At 41.1% G+C, this 16,712-nt stretch overlaps 2 protein-coding genes across 2 annotated transcripts; both read left to right on the forward strand.

The window, feature by feature from the left end:
• The first annotated feature begins 96 nt into the window (after nt 1-96).
• On the forward strand, nt 97-2,965 carry LOC132170181 (putative calcium-transporting ATPase 13, plasma membrane-type). Its single transcript, XM_059581073.2, has 2 exons — nt 97-168; nt 617-2,965. The coding sequence occupies exons 1-2, from the start codon at nt 97-99 to the stop codon at nt 2,963-2,965; spliced, it is 2,421 nt and encodes an 806-aa protein (XP_059437056.2).
• Nucleotides 2,966-8,430: 5,465 nt separating this feature from the next.
• LOC132171071 (putative calcium-transporting ATPase 13, plasma membrane-type) lies at nt 8,431-16,712 on the forward strand. Its single transcript, XM_088517450.1, has 3 exons — nt 8,431-8,816; nt 8,927-10,953; nt 15,922-16,712. Exons 1-3 carry the CDS (start codon nt 8,571-8,573, stop codon nt 16,313-16,315), a joined length of 2,667 nt encoding a protein of 888 aa, XP_088373576.1. The 5' UTR covers nt 8,431-8,570; the 3' UTR covers nt 16,316-16,712.

The following is a 16,712-nucleotide window of genomic DNA, read 5'->3' on the forward strand; positions in this document are numbered from 1 at the left end:
ACAAACTAGTTGATATAAGCTGCACAACTTAATTTGGCCGTCCATATGTCAACCACGAGCTCCATCCAAGAGGTAACAGACCTTGAGTCTCAACCAATGGCAGATAAAGCTAAGGAGGATCTTGACAGAGATTCATCATGTATCATCAACTTGGATGAAACAGGAAGAGTAAGTTTTCTATCGTCTCCCTTGTATTTGTGTGTTGGATGATAGCTTGAGTTCTCACAATTCACAAAGAAACCAGCTAGGGTTCCTCTCGTTCTAAACATAGTCACCTTTTCCGGTTCTTCTGAGGCTGCAGATCATATCAAATAAACTTTTTGGCATTGCCATGTCTTTTAGGAATTACTGGCTTTTGAATACACAGTTTCCTTTTAGAGGCCGGCGACCTAGGGTTGGTTGTGTTTGATTTTTACACTTCTTTTTATGAGAAAGAAAAAAAAAAAAAAAACAAAAAAACAAAACAAAAGAGATTGCATTTGAGAAGTAAAAGAAGGATTTCAAGAAGCATCTAGCCTGACTCTTTTGAGTCGATAGTAGGATTTGAACACCATTTCTTATCATGAGTGTTCCTTTTGCTGGAAAATAAGACTTGGTTTTCTTTTCTAAATTTCAGAACCCACAAACAGTGCCAAGCGTGGAAATCACTTCAGCAATATTAGCTCATGTTTCCATAAATATGGATTCCAATAATGCAAAATTCCAACAAGCCCACATAATACCCAGGATTTTAGCGGAGAGAGGCGTCCAAGGAGTTGCTGAGGCTTTGGATACTGATTTAGAGAACGGGCTCGATGAGGAACATCTATATTGTCGGCGCCAAGCCAGCACATTATCCCTAACACTTGCTCCTACACCGGGCTTCTTTATACGTATCCTAAAAGCATGCAATGATTGCACCGTTGGGCTTCTATTCTTGGCTGCAGGATTGTCAATTTTCTTTGGTATCAACGGCATGACCGATGGTTTACTCTACGGTTTCATCACAATTTCTGTTATCATTGTGATTGTGGTACAGAAAATGTCAGGAAAGCAACAACCACCGGAAATGCCTCGAAGGGTGGTTATAGTCAAGAGAGGGGGACACGAAAAGGAAGTTTCCAGCTCCGATGTTTTAGTAGGTGACATTGTTCCCCTCGAGAGGGGTCGTCTGGTCCCTGCTGATGGTTTGTTCTTCACATTTGGTGAATCCTTAAAACTGGAATTGGATGATGGGTCTACCATTGATGCCAATAAGCCATTTTTGTTCTATGGTGCAAAGGTGACTGGTGGAAATGGTGGCATGTTGGTTACATCAGTGGGCACAGATACAACATTTGGTCAGTTGATGACTCAGGTTACCCAAACCCCCGGCATGACCCCATTACCAGCGGAACTTGATAAAGTGAATAACATATTACATGTTGTTGGCCTTTTAATCCCTATCCTCATCCTTTTTGTGTTGTTCCTCCGCTTGAAGCTTGGAGATGAAGATGTTAAATCTAAGCTCCCACAGCTCAAGGGGAAACCAATTCATATAGTGGATGCAATCAACGGACTTTTTGTGAATTCAAATGGGAGGTTCAATACTTTAATAGCCACACTTAGTATGTCGCTGCTTGGAGTAAAGGGAGGAATGCCTTATGTAATCTCGTGCGGCATTGACTATTGGCAGAAGAAGATGCTGTCTGAAAAGGCCTTTGCGGATCAAAAACCTTTGGCTTGGCTCACCATGGGCTCGGTCTCAACTATCTGCATTGACAAATCTGCTTGGCTAACACTAAACCAACCGGCAGTTGGCAAGGACTCTAAAGAGACAAGCAAAGCAATAGAAGGTTTGAAAACAGCTGGGGTTAACATCATACTGGTTTCAGAAGATAAAGAGTCGGGGTTGGAAGCCATAGCTCTGGAGTCAGATGGATTGGTGCTTGAAGGTGAAAATTTTCGAAATTACAGCGACGAAGAGAGGATGAGTAAGGTAAATAATATCACCTTGATGGAAAGTTGTACCCCATTTGATAAGCTCCTTCTGGTGCAGTGTTTGAAGAAAAAAGGCAAGAGAGTAGCAATGGTTGGAGGCAAAACAAACGAGATTCATGCACTGAAAGAAGCTGACGTGGGACTTGTGATGGAGAGTTATAGCAGCGAAATGGCCAGAGAAAGTTCTGAAATCATCATCAGGGATGGTAACTTCAGTTTCTTGGTCACCATTGTAAGGTGCGGGAGATGTACATATGAAAATATACGCAAGTATATCCAATTTCAGCTTAGCATGACTATTGCAGGGCTGTTGATACCCACCATCACAACCATATCTTTTGCATATTCTCCAATTTCGATAATCCAATTGCCATGGGCAAACTTTGTTTCCACTTTTCTAGGTGGCCTTGCATTAATGACTGAGCCGCCAACAGATAAATTGATGAAGAAGCTGCCACTGAGACAAACCGAACCACTGATCACCAAGGCTATGTGGAGAAACCTTGTCAGCCAAGCTCTATATCAGACTGCCATCTCGGTGTTCTTCCAATCTAAAGGGCAGACTATCCTGGGCATCAGCAAGAAGGTTAGTGAAACCATTATCTTTAATAGCTTTGTTCTCTGCCAAGTATTTAACATAGTCAACGCTAGGGAGCTGGAGAAGAAGAATGTGTTCAGGGGCATTCATCGTAACCCCTGGATTTGGGTGGCTGTGTGTGTTATTCTAGTGCTCCAGGTGGCTTTTATTGAGATTGCACATATCCTTATAGGCAATGGAAATTTGAATTGGGTGGAGTGGCTCGTCTGTCTTATAATTGGGATGAGTTTATTGGCAACCGATTGGGCTACAAAATGGACATCAGAATGCATCATGGATTGGTTTAGTGGACCATTTGGCTCACATATAGGAACCATTGACATGACAACCTCAGCTCCCTCAGATTCTAGTACTTCTAATATTGAGCTGCCATTCAAAAATAGCAATTCCACTCCTGTCCCATCTTAGTATGCCAGTTAAATGAACGCCAATTAGTCCCAGCAATTTGTTGTACTGTTGGGTATTGTACTATATATCATACTACTAGCTGCTTGTACTTTTTCTTTTTTCTTTTTCTTCTAATTCTAGCTTGTACTTTTAGGTTATACCATTGTGGTGCATTGTCTAATACTCCGTGTATAAGCCCTTATATACAATATTTCGTGTGATTTAATAACTTATTCAGACTTAGATCGAGATAGAGAAAATTGAAATCACAAGGAAACGTAAGAAGTAAAGCTGACAGACTCTACTTCAAGTGAAATAAAGTGATCAGGAGACAAACTACTTTATGATTCAGATTAAATTTTATAGTAACTGATGGTATATATGATATCACATCATTTAAAATTTTTTAAGTAATGTGACAACTTAAACAAATATATCGTTAAATACTATAAATTTAATTTAGACTATAAAATAACATATCTCCATTTCACATTAGATGGAGAGCATGCTGATTTTGTTCGGCTCACGATAGCATATATATATATATATATATATATAAAAGATTTATTGCCGCGAGAAGCTTCGACCTCATAATTAAATAGCCGACCCTTTTAAAATTATTTTCAATGCTAGCAAGAAGTTTTGTTATTAGAGGTGAAACTTATAAAGGCGCCGCAAACTTATAATCCTACATTTTAGTAACTTTGCTCTTAATTTCTACTGATTTTCTTTTTCAATTTTTCTTTTTCAAATTGAACAACCCTTAATAAATATTAACAAATGATGAATTAATTTTTTTTATTATTATTATTAAAACTAGGCAAAACAATTGTAAAATTTTTGAAATTGATGTGAATATTAATCATAATAAAACTTGCACAAGGATGTACAATTACCAGCTATAAGAAACAGCACAAATGCAAAAGGCAATATTCAAATTCCTTACCAGTTTTTCTGATCATTGTCTACAAAGCTTAGAAATTTTATTTTCCCAATGTTTCTCAGCAACCAAACACATCTCTAGTAATAAGAATGTATGCTCATAAATGAATACAAAATTAGAGAAATATTCAAAATTTAAACTCACCAAAGCCATGAGTACTTCACATAAAAATGTTTTGCTTCAATATCATATCTTAACACAAAAACAAAAATGAATCCTCAAACAACTGCTCAATTTTACCATTTGAAAAGTCAAAAGCACCCTCTAACATATATCAATTTAAGATCAAGGCATGAGTTGGCTCTACCGGCATTGTGTTGGATCCACCGCTCAACGCCTTTACAAAATAGAGATTCGATTCTTTGCTTATCTCATATTACATATCTCGGCTTTACTCATAACTATTGTTGAGATGACTTCAAAAAGAGTAGAAAGAATGAGCGGTTCATTGAAGCTAATATAGAGCTAATAATTATTTCTATATTTCTTTGTTTGAATCAACATCTTTTTATGTTCTTCATTATTTCATTTGTCTCTTTTGAAGAAACTTGATATTTGTTGCACAACTCCGACATCCCATATGTCAACCACTAGCTCTGTTCAGAATGGGGACCTTGACCATTAGCCAATGGCCAGAAAGATAGAGCAAAATTTCATATCAAGTTCAAATAAAGCTAGGGAGCATTTTGTTGATCTTGATAAATATTCATCATCCACCTCTTCCCGCAGCATCACCAACTTCAAAGATACAGGATTACTCACAAAATGTCACTTATCAACACCTTAATCAACCTAAATTGACCTTAACCATATAGTTCTATGGTGCCTCCGACTAACCTTTCTAACCTTTTGTCTTCTTTTTAACTTTCCCATTTGGTGCTTAGCATATGGCCATGGTGGGAACCAACATCATGATCATAAAGCTTTAATTTACTCCAATATCTCACTAACATCAAACATAGAACCCCTATAAAAATCATGAATATTTGTATTCACCTAAGAATCGCAGTATTAAAGTTGTTCTATTTAATGGTAACAAATCATGTAAAATTAATGTTTATAGACGATCATTCAATTTTACCAACTACGTAAAAATAAGATCTGAATGATTAAACACATGATTGTTGTTTTAAATTTTAGCCCATAGCAACAGCAAAATGGACGGTTCACTCACATGCACAGGGTAAGGTGGTAAATTGTTAAACAAAGCAAGAATAAATACCATCAGGTCCATCACCGACGCTGTCACTCTCTCTTTCTCTCGCTGCAACGACACGTTTGTGTAGTAAAACTGTAAAAGAGAAAGAGAGTGGGCTTTTGAGCCTGATTGGCTGAGTATAGCTACTATAATAAATTGAGGTGTCATGGGCTAATTAAGTTCGGCTTTATATTAGCCTTTGGGTGTCATGGGTTCAGTTCTGCTTTATCATGGACTATATAGTGGGCTGCAAATGGGCTAATAGCCCATCATTTGCCATGCTTTTTATTTATTTTTTTATTTTTTTATAAAAAGTGTTTTGGTTTTGAAAAATAAATTTGGAGTGTTTTGTAAGTATTTTGTGTTTTGAATTATTTTTTATTTGAATAAGATTTGTGTTGAGTTCTAGGGTGTGTTTGGCAAAGGACTTGAAAAATAAAGTGAACTAGAACTGTAGCAGATTTGATTGATGTAAGAAAAAAAAAAAGTAAGAATGTTTTGTATGAAAAAGTGAAAAAAAAATTTATTTTGTAGTGATTTTTTTATTTAAATAGTAATAAAAAGTGATTGATATGATATAAAAAAATAAAAATATTATGATTGATTTTGAGTGGAATAGATGGAATTTTTTTTTTTTTTAATTTTTTTTTAAGTCCTTTGACAAACACATATTCTAGAGTCTTTTAAAGGGAAAGATAATGCACTTCTTTTGTGTACTATAATTAGGGCCTAATTCTTTTTTTTTTTTTTTTTTTTCACAAATCTGTCTTATTTTTCTTTATCAATAATACTATTATTTGGCGACAAGACAGTGAGTGAAAGATTCAGCCCGAAAACGGAAAACTGCTCCAAGAACTTTGACCAAAAGAAAGAGGAAAGAAAAAAACACTTTCAATAACTTTATCCATTATGTGTCAATTAATGCATAGATCGAATCTTCGAGGAAACCCCCTAGAAAAGGCTGAAAAGCTATATGTATATATAGTCTATATAGATGAAGGAATTCCAATGAGCATCAATTTGGTTAGCAATTAGCATGCATTGACAGTATACGTAAGTTTTGCGTGAGGAAGTTTGACCAAACAAATAGAAAACTCATAGGAGATCGGCTTTGAAGCTTCGACGGAAAGTCCCTGTAAAGATGGGAACGCCTGGAAATTAAGTGTGGCATGAAGCCACAGCCACATAGAATTGAGAGGGCTGAGATGCCAAAAAGTCAAAAATGATTAGTAAATAAAATGCTACGTAATTATAACTATAATTAAGTTTTCTTTTCTATTAGCTAGGTTGGAAGAATTTTTTATTTATTTATTTTTTTATTAGCAAAAAAATAGTTTATTAAATATATGATATCAAACCAAATTAGAATTGTTCAAAGGTTGAAGGCTAGCTGTAAATAAAAATTCCTCTCATTCTCCCCTCAAGATGCTCTCTGCTAGGGTTTCATCTCTAGCAGAGAGCGCTGTCGCAGTGGGAGAACCCCTGTTCTCTCTGTTCTCCCCCTCCTCCTCCTCATCCTCTTCTCCTTTGGCTTAGAGCTAACCTATTTACTTGATGTCCCTTGCTCTTTAGGCGTTTTCTTTCTCTCCCTCCCTTTTATGATTTTAGGATTTTTTTTGGAGGCCCGCCCTTCTCCATTCGCCATGCATGTTGCTAGATCATGTTTGGCTCCGGTTTGTGTCGTCCTTGCCCGATTAACAGCCAGTCACATGGTCCACCTTGCTACTTGGATCCGCCAGTGCCCATCACACCTTTTGCACTGGATTTGTCTCTCCAGATGTGGATTGATTTCAGTTCTTTCCGGCTGTTTCTTTTAATTTCGTTTCTGGTTGTTTTATTTCTTTTCCTTTATGTCTGTCTTTTGGCGTGTATTTTGGTGTGTTGTTTTTGTTGCCTTACCTGTTTGTCACACTTTGTTGGTGATCTCTTGGGGGATTCACTCAAACTCCCCCCCCCCCCCCCCCCCCAGTTTGTTCTATGTGTGACGCCGATCTCCTCCGCACCCGCTCTACCGCCCACTGTCCGTTGTCGGGTCTTTCCTCGTGTCCCCCTACGATGAGCTCCAACGCCACCTTCCACATAGGTTTCCTGCCAGCACGCAATCGGCTTCCTTCCGGCTGCAGTTACTCACTTAATGTGATTCTCCGGTTTTATTCTATTTGTATTTCTGTTTTAGTCCCTTTATTTCCTTTTTTTTGCTTGTAATAAAGCTCTGTCCCCTTTTTATCTACATGCGTGATGCCCTCTGAGTTATTTGCTATGGTCCAAACCTTTACATTGGGAATGTGAACATTATCCTGGATTTCGGCTTAAGGAAGAAGAGTTTCAGTTGGGGGTTTGTCTAGCTCAGTTTCGAGGAATAAGCACTACCTATGCATTAGTTTGAATCTGTTTGGCACATATATGTTTTTTAATATGTAGATTAGTCATGAGTTAGTGGATTGGTTTTGGGTTTAGAATGTAATACGTCATCTATGATGCTTGTAACCTCGTAGCTTTGGTTATGGTTGCTTGTAAGAGCTTTATACTCATGCTTTCTATGAATGAGACTAATATAGATTCCGTTTCAAAAAAAAAAAAAAAAAGCGGCTAGCTGTACAGACTCCAAGGAAAAAAAAAACAATGAGGAAAAATACAAACCCTAGCCACCTCAAAGAAAATAGCAGAAAACTTTGAAAATTTGAAATATTATTTTTCCGAAAAATAACACAAACCATGCATATGCTTAAGTTTGTAGTGCTCTCTAAGCAAAGAGATAATATTCCAAAAATAAGATATTACAGTGCTATTAATTTTATGCCCCCTCCAGCTCCATTCCTCCAAAACAAAACAAAAAAAATTGTTAAAAAATATTTTTTAACCTTAAACTTTTTTTTTTTTTTTTTTTTTTAAATTACCTTTTTCCCTTTTTATTTTGGCAGCTTGGATTATATATATATATATATATATATATATATATATATAGTCCGGCCTCCTAAAGCTAAATTCTTAGCTCCGTCCCTGTAGACTACCGATCCTAGCTAGAATGACAACCGAACTCCCAATCTTCAATTTAGAATTTTGAACTTAACCATAAATGCTCCTAATTATTTTGTAAGTATCTTGTGCATTTAGTGCAAGACAATGATTATAGATTGGAGAAGAGAGAGAAAGCTTCAATTTTTTCTTCTTTAGTTTAACAGAAAATTGAAAATGACGTCAGAAAATATGAAAGAACAATCTAGATTCGCATATAGTAACTAATTATTCCTCATAAAAGACAACATAAATCGTTATTTTACGTTATAAGTAGCATCTGCAACAGCGTATGATGTTTCAATGTAATTTCCCTCCACGCGGTCTTAAACTTGCAAACTCTCTGATCCTCGCATATTTATTTCATTTCTATCAGCATCTTCTACTACATTTGGCAACATTTTAATTAGCTTTCTTCAATTCCTTCCCTGAGAAATTCAAACAAAATTAAAAGACTCTACTTTGGAGATATGTCAACCGAGAGCTCTGATCATGATGGAGATCTGGAGTCCCAGCAAACGGTTTTGCTAATAGCAGCCAGTGGTAACAGTACTCCAAGAACCCGTTGGAGCAGGATTTATCTGATTCTTAGAGAGCAAAATCGCAAGTTGAGAGAAGATAGAGCTGCTCAGAAGGATTCTCTCGGTCTTGAGAGATCAATTTCATCATCTACTTCATTTTACAGTATCATCAGCACCGATATCACGGGAGAAGCAGTAAGTTTTCTGTCTTAGCTTGTCTCTCCTGGATTTCTATAGTGCCTCATTATATGCAATTTTGGTTACTTCTATCACCATGTATCTTCTAACTGATATTTTAATTACAGGATCTACAAAGCAACGGAAGTGATCAGGAAATCTCGTCCGCATCAAATGAAGTTTCAATAGATATTGTAACTCCTACAATATTGGATGGTGCAACTAATGCAAAACTCCAACAGGAAAACATAGCGAGAATGGTAAAGGAGAAGGACCGAGATTCCTTACACAATTTTGGAGGCATTCAAGTGATCGCAAAGGCTCTGAATACTGATTTAGAGAACGGAATCTGTGGTGACGAGCAAGATGTACGCTCTCGACGCCTAGCCACCACACTCTCCACAACACAGGCTCCTAAGCAAGGCTTCCTTCAAATTCTCGTAACATCTTGCAATAGTTCCATTATTCTCCTCCTCTTCGTGTCCGCAGTGCTGTCACTTGCCTTCGGGATCAAGGAGGAAGGCTGGAGGAGTGGCTGGGAGGAAGGAGTAGTCTTAATTGTTGCCCTCATCATACTTGTACTTGCTCCTTCGCTACGTGACTTTTGGGTCCAACATTCACAGAAGACAAAGCAGGAGCCATTGGAATCTGTTGATGTCTTCAGAGGGGGACGCCCACACAAAGTATCCATCGGAGATGTTTTGGTGGGTGACATAGTATGCCTGGAGAGGGAAACTCTGATCCCTGCTGATGGTTTGTTCATATCTGGTGATCAGCTTCTAAAACTAAATTATGATGGTGTAGAGTCAACCATCGACGACATGAACCCGTTTCTCTTCTATGGCGCAGAGGTGGTTGGTGGAACCGGTCGCATGCTGGTTACATCTGTGGGGATGGACACGACATGGGGACAGTTGATGAACCAGGTTACTCAAGCCCTCGACAGGGCCCCATTACCTGCTAAAATTGACAGGGTGAGCACTGGCTCACAGATTGTTGGGCTCTCAATCTCGATCCTCATCCTTGTGGTGTCGTTCCTTCATTTCGAGCTTAGCAAGGAAGATGCTGGCTCTAACCAACCAGATTTCAGGGGAAAACCAACTGCAAGCAGAGAGATAATAGATGCAATAAAGAGAATTGTCATCAAACCAAATGGGAAGACCAGTACCTTAACAACTTCACTTACTATGTTGCTGGTTGGCGTAACGGAAGGAATCCCTTTGGTAATTGCGCTTGCCATCACTTATTGGAACAGGAAGATGCTGTCTGACAAGGCCTCTGCTCAACAACCTTGGGCTTGTCTCACCATGAGTTCAGTCACAACTATTTGCATTCACTCGCTGGCATTTGAAATGTTGTGCACAGGGGAGACAAGAAAAGCAATACAAGGTTGGGCAAATGCTGGAGTTCGTGTCATTTTTGTTTCAGATGCTAATGTCTCCGTGTTGGAAGGCATAGCTCTCGAGTGTGGGCTGCTTCCCAGCCCAAACAGATTGGTGCTTGAAGTTGAAAACTTCCAAAAATACAGCGACAAGGAGAGGATGAATGAAGTAGATAAAATCATGGCGATGGGAAGTTCCTCCCCTCCAGACAGGCTCCTTCTAGTGCAGTGTTTGAAGAAAAAAGGCCACAAAGTAGCCGTTGTTGGAGGCAAAATAAATGACATTCCAGCCCTAAAAGAAGCTGATGTGGGGATTGTGATAGATAGTAGTTGCAGCTGTGAAATGGCCAGAGAATGTTCTGACATCATCATCAGGGATGGCGACGATTTCAGTTTCTTGGTCACCATTATATGGTGCGGAAGATGTACTTACGACAATATTCAGAAGTATATCCAGCTTGAGCTTACCATGAACATTGCAGGGCTGTTGATAACCTCCATCACAACAATGTCATTCGGATATTCTCCAATTTCGGCAATCCAATTGCTTTGGGCTAATTTCATCGTGACCCTTTTGGGTGGCCTTGCATTACTGAGTGAGCCGCTGATGGAGGAGAACAAGCTGCCACTCATGAGGCAAAGTGGACCACTGATCACCAAGGCTATGTGGAGAAACCTAGTCAGTCAAGCTCTATATCAGGTTGCCATCTTATTGACCTTCCAATTCAAAGGGCAAGCTGTCTTGGGCATCAGCCAGAAGGTTAGTCATAAAGAGTTTGATATTTCTGTGTAATTGCTTGCCTGTATTTTTCATTGATGCATGCTAAATTTATACACGTTGTTTGAGAGATTTACAGAGGAAAGTATTTTACAAAATGAATGACAAATTCTTGGTTTTCCTTTCTTGTTGAGCACTAGCCGTTGGGCTGATTGTATGATTTCATTTGCCTAATTTGGGATGTAGCCGTTGCTTGAGATTCCATGTGAGGATTGTGATCTTGCAGGTCACGCACTTGCCTTGTGGAAAATATGGACGTTACTTTGGTTGCCATGTGAGGATTTGAGTTGGTTCCATTACGCCCCCGCAAGCGAGACACGTGGCACACGACGTTGAGCTTGGTTCGCATGAGAGAGAAAGGAGAGAAAGCGGTGGGTTTAGTGAAGATGTCAGCGAGGTTGTCTTTGCTAGAGATGAAACGCACGACAAGGGTGTTGGAGGCGACTTTATCGCGGACAAAGTGGAAGTCGATTTCAATGTGTTTTGTGCGTGCATGGAAAGCGGGGTTGGCAGATAAGTAGGTGGCGCCAATGTTGTCGCACCAAAGTGTAGGGGGATGGGGAAGAAAAATGCCAAGGTCACGAAGCAAGGATTGGAGCCAAATGAGTTCGGCAGCGGTAATGGCGAGGGTGCGATATTCAGATTCAGTGCTTGAGCGGGCAACAGTGCGATGTTTTCGAGAGGACCATGAGATGAGGTTAGGGCCAAGGAATACACAAAAGCCACCGGTGGATTTTCGGTCATCGGGGCAGCCGGCCCAGTCAGCGTCAGAGAAAGCTTGTAGGGTGCGAGAAGGGGACCGACGAAGGAGTAGTCCATAGGTGATGGTGAATTTGAGGTAGCGAAGGATGCGCTTGACGGCTTGGAGGTGGATAGAGGTGGGGCGGTGCATGAATTGAGAAACTTTGTTGACTGCAAAGGAAATGTCAGGGCGGGTAAGGGAGAGATATTGGAGGCCGCCAACAAGGCTGCGGTAAGAGGATGGGTCATTGAGTGGATCCCCAGAGAGTAGAGATAGGGTATGTGCAGTAGACATGGGTGACTTGACGGGTTTAGCATCAGTCATGTTACTTTTGCGAAGGAGATCCAAGATATAGCGTTGTTGAGAGAGAATGAGACCATCAGGTGTAGTAATGGCTTCCATGCCAAGAAAGAAGTGAAGGGAGCCAAGGTCTTTAATTGCAAAGTCAACTCGGAGGGATTGTAGAAGGGAGGTGGTCTCGTGAGGAGTGGAACTGGTGATAAGTATGTCATCGACGTAGATGAGGATGTATGTGGTATGTTGAGGTGTACACCGAGTGAATAGGGAGGAGTCGGAGCGAGATCCGACAAAACCAAGCTCAAGAAGTCGATCACTGAGACGAGAAAACCAAGCGCGGGGAGCTTGCTTTAAACCATACAGTGCCTTGTGTAGCTTGCAAACATGATTGGGGTAGTTGGGATGAATAAAACCAGGAGGTTGATCCATATAGACATCTTCGGAAAGCCATCCGTGAAGGAAGGCATTTTGTACATCAATCTGGCGAATAGACCATCCGGATGAAATTGCCAGAGAAAGAACTAAGCGAATGGTGGTGGGCTTAACCACCGGACTGTAGGTCTCGCCATAGTCAATGCCAGGTTGTTGGTGAAATCCCTTGGCGACGAGTCGGGCTTTGTAGCGATCAATGGTGCCGTCAGCTTTGCGTTTCAGACGAAAAACCCATTTGCATCCAACGATGTTGGTATTGGGGGGTGGAGAGACCAAGGTCCAAGTGCCATTGGTGAGTAATGCATCAAATTCAGTATTCATGGCAGCTCGCCAGGCAGGATGTGGAGCAGCAGAGGAGTAGCTGGTCGGTTCGACATCATCCGAGCAGGTGGTGGCAATGAGTGCTTTGGGGAGAGGATACCGGATGAGTCCCTCTGGAAGGTTCTTTGGCTTGAAAATGTTGTTCCTGGAGCGAGTTTGCATGCCATGTTGTCGGGGAGGAGGAGCTGGCGGAGCAGTTTCTGCAGGTGCAACCTGTGGACAAGAAGGAGAACTAGTGTTAGTAGTAGTAGGTGCTAATGAAGGGGTGGAGGTGACCTCTTCGAAAGTGGGAGGTGGTGGTGGAGTTGGGGGGTGACTCCGTGGGTTATGGGGGTGTTGAGGAGTGTGGGAGGGTGGGTTAGGGGAAGGAGGGAGAGAATAGAGGAGAGTGTGTTGAGAGGGTGGGTTCGAAGTGGAAGGGGAGGGGCGAGAAAAGGGGAAAGAGGATTCATTGAAAATGACATGTCGGGAAATATAGATGCGACCGGAAGGAAGATGAAGACATTTGTAGCCACGATGGGAGGGACTATAGCCGAGAAAGACGCATTCAGCAGATCGATAATCCAATTTGTGTCGGTTATAGGGGCGCAGGTGTGGCCAACACGCGCATCCGAAAACCCGTAAAAAGGTGTAGTTTGGGCGAAGGTTAAAAAGTGTTTGAAAGGGGGAGAGGTGATTGAGGACTGGAGTGGGCAATCTATTAATGAGATAGGACGCTGTTTGGAAAGCTTCAGCCCAATAGGTTAAAGGAGTGGAAGAATGGGCTAGTAGAGTGAGGCCCATTTCGACTATGTGCCTGTGCTTGCGTTCTACAGACCCATTTTGTTCGTGAGTGTGAGGGCATGTTAAACGATGATGGATGCCATGTGATGTAAAAAGATGTCGGAGTTTTTGAAATTCGCCACCGCCATCGGTTTGAATGGATTTAATTTTACGATCAAAAAGCCTTTCGACATATGCCTGAAACTTAGGAAATATGGTGAAAACATCAGATTTGCATTGGATGGGATATAACCAAGAAAATTTGCTAAAGTGATCAACAAAAATAACATAATAACGAGCACCATTATTTGATAAAACAGGGGAAGGTCCCCAAACATCAGAAAAAATTAATTCTAGAGGAACATGTGATGGGTGATCTGATATGGAAAAAGGAAGCTGGTGACTTTTGCCACGACGACAGGCGGGGCAAAGTGATAGCTTCTTATTAGACGTGACGGGTAAGTGAAATTGAGACACAACTTGACGAAGTATTCGATCCGCAGGATGACCGAGACGCGCGTGCCAATCGTGATGAGAAGCACGTTCACTAGAAAAAACACTAGGTGGTGCGGCTGATGTAGAAGGGGACCATTGATAAAGTCCATTTTTACTCGGGCCTTTGTGTAAAATCTTCCCGGAGATGCGATCCTTAACAAAAAAACAAGAAGGGTGAAATTCCATGAAAGCATTATTATCTAAAGTAAATTTTTGCACAGATAATAAATTTTTTGTAATTTTTGGAACATGCAAAACATTACGTAAAATAAAATTAGGTTGAGAGAATAGAGAAGTGCCAATGTTTTTGATGGCTAAGCGGGTACCATTGCCCACTTGAATTTGATCGGGGCCATCGTACTCTTCCGATTGAATATTCAATTGATTTGAATCGGAGGTGACGTGGTGAGAAGCACCAGTGTCGGGATACCAATTGAGATCCCGAGATGATGTAGCCATTGCATTATAAGCTGTCAAATTTGGGCCCGGGGCTTGGTAAGCTTGATTAAATCTGTTGTAGCAGATGAGGGCTGAATGGCCCAATTTGCCACAAACTTGACATGTGGGTTTGGACCTTGAGGAGCCCATATGTGGGCTGGACCGTGAGGAGCCCATTTGTTGATGTGGGCTATATTGAAAGGGAGAGGGACCTAAAGGTCCTCCCTGACTCCTGGATGCAGAAGCGTGAAACTGATGAGAGCGCCCCCGTGATCGTTGCCCTTGGCCGGAGGAGCGCTGGAAAGCTCGATGATTGTCATGGCTACGGTGGAAGTTGGGGCTCCGAGCTGCGACGTTGGCTGTCGGAAAAGAGGAGTCTTCGTGATGATGTTTTGCAAGCCGAGATTCGTGGGCAAGGAGATGCCCAAACAGCGTGTCAATGGAGAGGGGCTCCACACGAGTGGTTACGGAGGTTACAAATGGGTCGTATTCGGAACCCAAACCGCCGAGGAGATAGGAGGTGAATTCTTCATCACTGATTTTGTGTCCGGCAGCAGCAAGAGTGGCAGTGGTGTGCTTGATTTGATGATAATAATCTGAGATACTCAGATTTCCTTTCTTGGCAGTGGTGAGTTGAAGACGGAGGGTTAATATACGGGCTTGAGATTCTGAAGTGAAGGATTTATCAAGTGTCTTCCATAGCTCCTGGGCAGTTTTGCAACCAAGGACCTGAGGCAGCAATTCATCGGAGATGGAGGACATTAACATGCTGAGAACCAATTGATCTTGACGGAGGCATCGAAGGGTGTCTGGGTCTGTGGAGATGGTGGAAGTGCCGTCAGGGGAGATGGAGATGGGCGGGCTGGGGGTATTGGTGCCGTCGATGAACCCATAGAGATCATGACCTCGGAGGAATGGCTCCACAAGGCCACGCCAGGTCATGTAATTGGTTTTGTTGAGCTTGGTGATGGATTGGGCAAAATTGGAGAGAGGAGCTACGGGAAGGGCTTGGTGGGTATTGATGGGAGTAGTGGTTGGGGTGGTTTCGGTGGAGGTGGTTTCAGTGGAGGCAGAGGCCATTTGAGAAGAGCAGCAGGTGTTTGAAAAAATGCTTCAGAGAAGAAAAAGAAGACGACGTGAGTCGCTCGTTCAAAGCTCTGATACCATAAAGAGTTTGATATTTCTGTGTAATTGCTTGCCTGTATTTTTCATTGATGCATGCTAAATTTATACACGTTGTTTGAGAGATTTACAGAGGAAAGTATTTTACAAAATGAATGACAAATTCTTGGTTTTCCTTTCTTGTTGAGCACTAGCCGTTGGGCTGATTGTATGATTTCATTTGCCTAATTTGGGATGTAGCCGTTGCTTGAGATTCCATGTGAGGATTGTGATCTTGCAGGTCACGCACTTGCCTTGTGGAAAATATGGACGTTACTTTGGTTGCCATGTGAGGATTTGAGTTGGTTCCATTAAGTCAAACCATTATCTTCAATAGTTTCGTTCTTTGCCAAGTGTTTAACCAAGTCAATTCAAGGGAGCTGGAGAAGAAGAATGTCTTTAGAGGCATTCATCGTAACCCATTTTTTTGGGTGGCCGTGGTTGGTATTTTGGTGCTGCAGGTGTGTTTTATTGAGATTGCACATATCGTTGTCGGCGATCCAAAATTGAATTGGTTGCAATGGTCCGTCTGTCTTGTAATTGGGATGTTATCATGTGCTAACGATTGGGGTACAAAGTGGGCTGCAGGTTGCATCAGGGGTTGGTTTACTGGGCGATTTTGCCCAAATATGGGGGGAACCACTAGCATGACACCCTCCGCTCCCTCAGACTCTGCAACTCTTGAGCTGCCACTAATGAAAACTACTTGACACCACTCTCATCATTCTAGGTTTATACTAATTTATACTTTTACTAAAAGGGCATTTACTAAGTGAATTCAAGTCCATTATCTTAGGTTTTTGGGTAGAAGTTGAGTCGTAATATGTATATTAACTTGTTTGTATTCCTTCTGTTCCCTACGCACCATATATAAAGATTTGTGCACATTTAATTTGACTCCCTTTCTAAGCACCATATATAGAGATTTGTAAATCTGGCAAACAACATTCTGATAACAAGGAAAATAGAGCAAGTTCTGATACAAAGAATCACAAAATAAAATTCAATTAACAGCTTGCAGACGAAGGGTTTGAACCATACTAGAGGCAGCCATATTCATTCATATTCTTTGAATTAAAGAGAGGAAAAAAAAAAAAAAAACAGAAA

Source organism: Corylus avellana, chromosome 1 (genome assembly GCF_965113065.1).
Source record: "Corylus avellana chromosome 1, dhCorAvel1.hap1.2, whole genome shotgun sequence".
Taxonomy (NCBI): Eukaryota; Viridiplantae; Streptophyta; class Magnoliopsida; order Fagales; family Betulaceae; genus Corylus; species Corylus avellana.

Excerpts from the sequence above, each read along its gene's own strand:
- LOC132170181 (XM_059581073.2), top strand. The coding sequence starts at position 97 with ATGGCAGATAAAGCTAAGGAGGATCTTGACAGAGATTCATCATGTATC. Across the intron at positions 169-616 it reads ACTTGGATGAAACAGGAAGA|AACCCACAAACAGTGCCAAG; the intron begins GTAAGTTTTCTA and ends TCTAAATTTCAG.
- LOC132171071 (XM_088517450.1), top strand. The coding sequence starts at position 8,571 with ATGTCAACCGAGAGCTCTGATCATGATGGAGATCTGGAGTCCCAGCAA. Across the intron at positions 8,817-8,926 it reads CCGATATCACGGGAGAAGCA|GATCTACAAAGCAACGGAAG; the intron begins GTAAGTTTTCTG and ends TTTTAATTACAG. Across the intron at positions 10,954-15,921 it reads CAGAAGGTTAGTCATAAAGA|TCAAACCATTATCTTCAATA; the intron begins GTTTGATATTTC and ends GGTTCCATTAAG.